The 6,000-nt window shown below is 49.4% G+C and overlaps 1 protein-coding gene across 1 annotated transcript in view; it reads left to right on the top strand.

Moving 5' to 3' along the window:
- The window catches only part of MCCC2 (methylcrotonyl-CoA carboxylase subunit 2), a 115,232-nt gene that overhangs the window by 18,205 nt on the left and 91,027 nt on the right, over window positions 1-6,000 (top strand). The window contains exon 6 of the mRNA XM_075326965.1: window positions 5,354-5,529. Coding sequence (XP_075183080.1) covers window positions 5,354-5,529 — 176 coding nt within the window. The remainder of the gene's footprint in view (window positions 1-5,353; window positions 5,530-6,000) is intronic.

Below are 6,000 nucleotides of genomic sequence, written 5' to 3'. Positions count from 1 at the left end.
CCTTGGCGGACCTCATCCAGACCAGTGGAGAGTGATCCGTCACCAAGCGAAACTGTCGTCCCAGCAGGTAATAGCGTAGGGAATCCAAGGCCCACTTGATCGCCAGGCACTCCTTCTCCACTACGCTATAATTCCGCTCGGGAGGGGTGAGCTTCCTACTTAAGAAGGTGACGGGGCGTTCCTCCCCCTGAACCACCTGAGACAGCACTGCCCCCAGGCCGACCTCCGAGGCGTCAGTCTGTACTATGAACTCCTTCCGGAAATCAGGGTTTACAAGAACGGGCTGTCCGCACAGGACCCCTTTCAGGGCCCGGAAGGAGTCCTCGGCCTGTGGAGTCCAGCGCACCATGACTGACTTCTTGCCTTTGAGAAGGTCCGTCAAGGGAGCTGATAGTCCCGCAAAATCTTTTACAAACCTCCTGTAGTACCCCACGATACCCAGGAAGGCCCTAACCTGCTTCGTGGTCAGGGGTCTAGGCCACTTCTGGATCGCCTCAACCTTGTTAATTTGGGGCTTAATCACTCCTTGGCCTATTACGTAGCCCAAGTAGCGGGCTTCCGTGAGTCCCAATGCACATTTCTTGGGATTGGCTGTCAATCCGGCTGTTCGAAGCGCGTCTACCACCGCTTGTACCTGTTCCAAGTGGGTCTGCCACTCGGAGCCGTAAATAATGATGTCATCAAGGTACGCTGATGCATACGCCTGGTGGGGTTCCAGCACCAAGTCCATCAACCTCTGGAACGTGGCCGGAGCGCCATGTAACCCAAAAGGCAAGGCAACATAGTGGAAGAGACCCTCCGGCGTAACAAAAGCGGTTTTCTCCTTGGCGGACGCCGTCAGGGGCACCTGCAAGTACCCCTTGGTCAGGTCGAGCGTGGTGAAATATCGCGCCTGTCCCAGCCTATCAATCAGCTCATCCACCCGGGGCATGGGGTAGAGATCGAACTTGGATATTTCGTTCAATCTCCTAAAGTCATTGCAGAACCTTAAGGAGCCATCGGGTTTTGGTATTAGGACAATAGGACTAGCCCATTCACTCCGGGATTTTTCGATGACCCCCAGGCGTAGCATTGTCTTCACTTCCTCTGATATGGCTTGTCTTCCAGCCTCCGGCACCCGGTATGACTTCAGGCGTACCTTCAGGTGAGGCTCGGTGACAATGTCATGTCGTATCAGACTGGTCCTACCCGGCAACTCGGAGAAGACATCGGGGTTCTGCTGAACCAGCCGTCTGGCCTCTCGCCTCTGTGTCTTGGTGAGGGCTTCTCCAATCCTTACTTCCGGTTCGTCCTCTCCGGAGGTTGCTGGAGCCGGGTTTGAACGACCCGAAGAGGAGGGAGATGGAGAAAAATCAACCATCAGGCTTTCCCGTTCCTGCCAAGGTTTTAATAGGTTGACATGGTATATTTGTTCAGGTTTCCGCCTACCGGGCTGCAATACCTTATAGTTGACCACCCCGACTCTTTCCTTTATCTCGTAGGGGCCTTGCCACTGAGCCAGGAATTTACTCTCCGCCGTGGGGATCAATACCAACACCCGATCTCCGGGTTTAAAGGTCCGCACTGTGGCTTGTCTATTGTAGCGGCCGCTTTGCGCGGCCTGAGCCTCCTGTAAATGCTCCTTCACAATTGGCATGACCGCGCTTATGCGGTTCTGCATTCCTAAAATGTGTTCAATCACACTTTTATGGGGGGTGGGCTCTTGCTCCCATGTTTCCTTTGCCAGGTCCAACAATCCCCGGGGATGTCGCCCGTATAGCAATTCAAAAGGCGAAAACCCCGTGGATGCCTGTGGCACCTCTCGTATGGCAAACATCAAATAGGGAAGCATCATATCCCAGTCTTTCCCGTCTTTTGAAATCACCCTTTTGAGCATGGTTTTCAGGGTTTTATTGAATCGTTCCACTAAACCATCCGTCTGAGGATGATACACAGACGTACGCAACTGCTTGATCTGGAGTAGCCGGCATAGCTCTTTGGTCACCTTAGACATGAATGGGGTCCCCTGATCCGTAAGGATCTCCTTGGGCAACCCCACCCGGCAGAACAGAGCAAACAACTCCCGAGCTATAAGCTTCGCCGCAGTATGTCTGAGAGGTATCGCCTCTGGATACCGGGTGGCATAGTCAACGATCACTAGGATATGTTGGTGCCCTCGAGCAGACTTTACGAGGGGCCCCACCAGATCCATCCCTATCCGTTCAAAAGGGACTTCTATAATGGGTAACGGTACCAACGGACTGCGAAAGTGGGTCAGGGGTGCGGTAAGCTGACACTCCGGGCAGGTTTCGCAGAACCGTTTTATCTCCCCAAAGACCCCGGGCCAATAGAACCTTTGCAATATTCGCTCCTGCGTTTTCTTGACCCCTAGGTGGCCTCTCATCAGGTGTTTATGAGCCAAGTCGAGGACCCGCCGGCGATGCGGCTGGGGCACCACCAACTGCTCTACCCCTACGCCCCGTATTTCATCTACCCGGTAGAGTAAATTCTGCTTAAGAGCGAAATGGGGGTATCTTACCTGGGCACCGGGCAGCTGTGCCACCCCGTCAACTACTGTCACCCGACTCCGGGCATGTATTAATGTAGGGTCCTGGAGTTGGGCTGTCCCAAACGTATCCGGGGATGCCTCCAACTCCGGGATGGGCTCAACCGTCTCAGCCTCTCCTGCCAATACTTCTAAGGGCGACCTATCGGGTTCACATTCTGTCCCTATCATGGGAACCCCTACGGCAGGCGTCCCGGATTCAGGATTGTAGGGCTCAGGTCCCGGACTAACCAATATCTGAGGGGACTTAGGAGGTCCCTTCCATAAAGTCCAAAAATAGGGCAGATCCCTTCCTAGGATCACGTCATAGGGAAGAGTGTTAATAAGTGCCACCTCATGTTGCACCTGACCGCAAGGTGCTGTGATGGTGACGATCCCCGTGGGATAGTCTCGGCGGTCCCCATGTATGCAAACCACCCCCACGGTACGTCCTGTGGCCTTTACTTTAGCCCTTAGGGTTGATCGCACAAGGGTCACTAAGCTTCCGGAATCCAACAAGCCTGTAACCGGACATCCATTCACCTGTATTTGGCATAAGTGGGGCTCAGTCTCTGGGTAGACCAGGTCAGCGGTACACACCACCTGAGCATACATTGAACCCCGCCGGGTAACCCCACAATCCATGGGCTCCGTGGTGAGTGGACACTGGGCTTCCATATGTCCCACCCGCTGGCACCGCCAACATCTAATAGGGAAGGAAACCCCCTTGACGAGTTGTCGTTTAGGGTACAAAGCCTTCCGGACCTCAGGGACGGAGGGTGCGGCCTCAGACGGGACGGTAGCGGACTCCCGCACCGGTGTCAGCGGTGGGTCCTTGGCCCTAGGCTTGGAGGGGCCGGACCGACGGGCGGTACGCAAAGTCTCAGTGTCCCGTATCAAGTCCTGCGTAGCCACATGCCGCTCTACCAGGCCCACTAATTGGTCCAGGGTACTTGGGTCGCCCTGTCCAACCCACCGTTGAATGGTGACGGGTAAAGTGCGTACAAAACGATCAACTACTACCCTTTCCACCATTTGCGCCGGGCTCAGAGTGTCAGGCTGCAACCACTTTTTTACAAGATGCAACAAGTCATAGGCCTGGGAGCGTACGGGTTTGGCTTCCTCATAGAACCACTGATTTACCCGCTGAGCCCGTACATAGGTATTCACCCCCATCCGAGCAAGTATTTCGGCTTTCAGGGTTGCATATTCTAAGGCGTCCTCGGTACAGAGGTCCAGGTATGCTTTTTGGGGCTCCCCCGTCAGATAGGGCGACAATACCTCAGCCCACTGGGGGGTCGGCAGTTTTTCCCGCTCGGCCACCCGCTCAAACACCGCCAGGAACGCTTCCACATCATCCCCCGGGGTCCTCTTTTGCAACGCTTGTCTCACCGCTTTCCGGACGCTGCCGTCGTCACCCGGTCCCGGGGTTGTTGCTGCCGGTCCGGCACGGATCGACTTGGCCAGGAGGACCATCTGTTCTTGGTGCCTCTGTTCCTGCAATTTCAAGGATTGCTGCTGATGATCCAACGTCCAGAGCAGGTGTGTATTCGTCTGTTGTTGCTGTGCAGTAGCCTGAGCCAGCTGCTTTAGTATGTCCTCCATGGCGTTGCCGGGTTTGGGCTGTAGTATAGCCGCTTGAATCCAGGACATGTGCTACCGGGTCACCAGAACTGGAAGCTACACCTCACCGGGCTGGCATGCCCGCATTCTCCACCATATGTGAGGTAGCGTGGTCGGCTGCGCAGCAGAAGACACGGGATCCAGGCACCAAGGTTCACAGCACACGGTTTATTATCCAAACTAAAGTCCACAACAGTACACATGTGCCTCTCCGGCAGAGAACTCAGGGAGTTGTGATCACTCCCTCACACCCGGCACACCTGCCCTTGTTCCTGTTTCCTTTTAACCCTTCCTTAAGCCTGTAGGGAAACAGCATTAACCCTGGAGTGGAGTTACTTTCTATCATGGAGTGAGCACAACCGGGGCGAGACATACCGGCCGTCATAGATAACCCCGGTCACAGTCCCACTATATATATATATATATATGTATATATATATGTATATGTATATATATATATGTATATGTATATGTATATGTATATGTATATGTATGTATATATGTATATATGTATATATGTATATATGTATATATGTATATATGTATATATGTATATATGTATATATGTATATATGTGTATATGTGTATATGTGTATATGTATGTATGTATGTGTATATGTATGTATGTATGTGTATATGTATGTATGTATATGTGTATGTATGTATGTATATGTGTATGTATGTATGTGTATATGTATGTATGTATGTGTATATGTATGTATGTATATGTGTATGTATGTATGTATATATGTATGTGTTTTGTGGGTTGTTGTTTTTTTTTGGGGGGGTGGGAATACTATTGAAGTATTGCAATGTGACCGTTCATCTGTTATGTGCTTCAATATGAATTAGATCAAGTAGAGATATCTATAAAGCCATATGTGCTTTCATATTCTAGGTAAGAAGTTGACCTTTTAACTTTTCAAATAATTATTATCAAATAGGAGAGACATGCAGTGTTTCTATATCAGCCAGCTATAGATGTTTTGCAAGAAACCCATATAACCAGTGATAAAATAAATCTTTTAGGCGGGGGGGGGATTTTCTGGCATATATTATCCTCTGTATTTCCATCACAGGGGAGTCTGCTTATTAGTACGGTATGCAAAAATATTCCTTTTAAGATGATAAAACAAGATCTAGCCAAAGAAGGCCAATGCATATGTTGTGTAAAATATATATAATGTGCCCTTTATCCTTATTTAGGTGTATATTACGCCACCATTTTGGGCGATTTTAACGATGATATAGACCATAACCGAGATAAGTGTCGTATAAATGACCCATCCCAAAGTTGCTCTTTATCAGGATTTCTGCACCTTCTGAAGGGAGTTTTCAAATTTCGAGGCAGAAGCCCCAAAATACACAACAATACACATGATGTTCTTTTATTTACTCTTCTTTATCCCGGATAGATCTGGCGTTGGCAAATGAGTTATTCCTTCTATATGTAAGCACTATTGAATACCTTTCCAGAACAACCTGATCATTCTCCCCTTCACTTAACCCTTCAGGGTTCAACTAGAGGAATGAATTGTGGAAATTAAATTTTTTTCTGCTTCTCCATTGTTGATAGGAAGTATCTATCTCAGTGCAAAGGTTAGAATATTATCAATTTAACAAAAGGTCAGTATTGATTCATTCTGTATGGGAACCTGTGATAGCCTGTTTTGAGGTCTACTTGGGCCATTAGTACCTCTAAATCTGAATCAACGACTAGGAATATTGCGTTACACTCTGAGGTAATACTGATGGAAGATTGTTTTGTAGTGACTGCAACTTCACACAACCAAAATAGATTTCACAATATAATTACAAATGGAGCAAACAGAAATTTAAAACACATTTATTAA

The sequence above is a fragment of the Anomaloglossus baeobatrachus genome, chromosome 1 (genome assembly GCF_048569485.1).
Source record: "Anomaloglossus baeobatrachus isolate aAnoBae1 chromosome 1, aAnoBae1.hap1, whole genome shotgun sequence".
Taxonomy (NCBI): Eukaryota; Metazoa; Chordata; class Amphibia; order Anura; family Aromobatidae; genus Anomaloglossus; species Anomaloglossus baeobatrachus.
The sequence above is the reverse complement of the archived record's forward strand: the minus strand, read 5'-3'. Positions and strand labels throughout refer to the sequence as shown.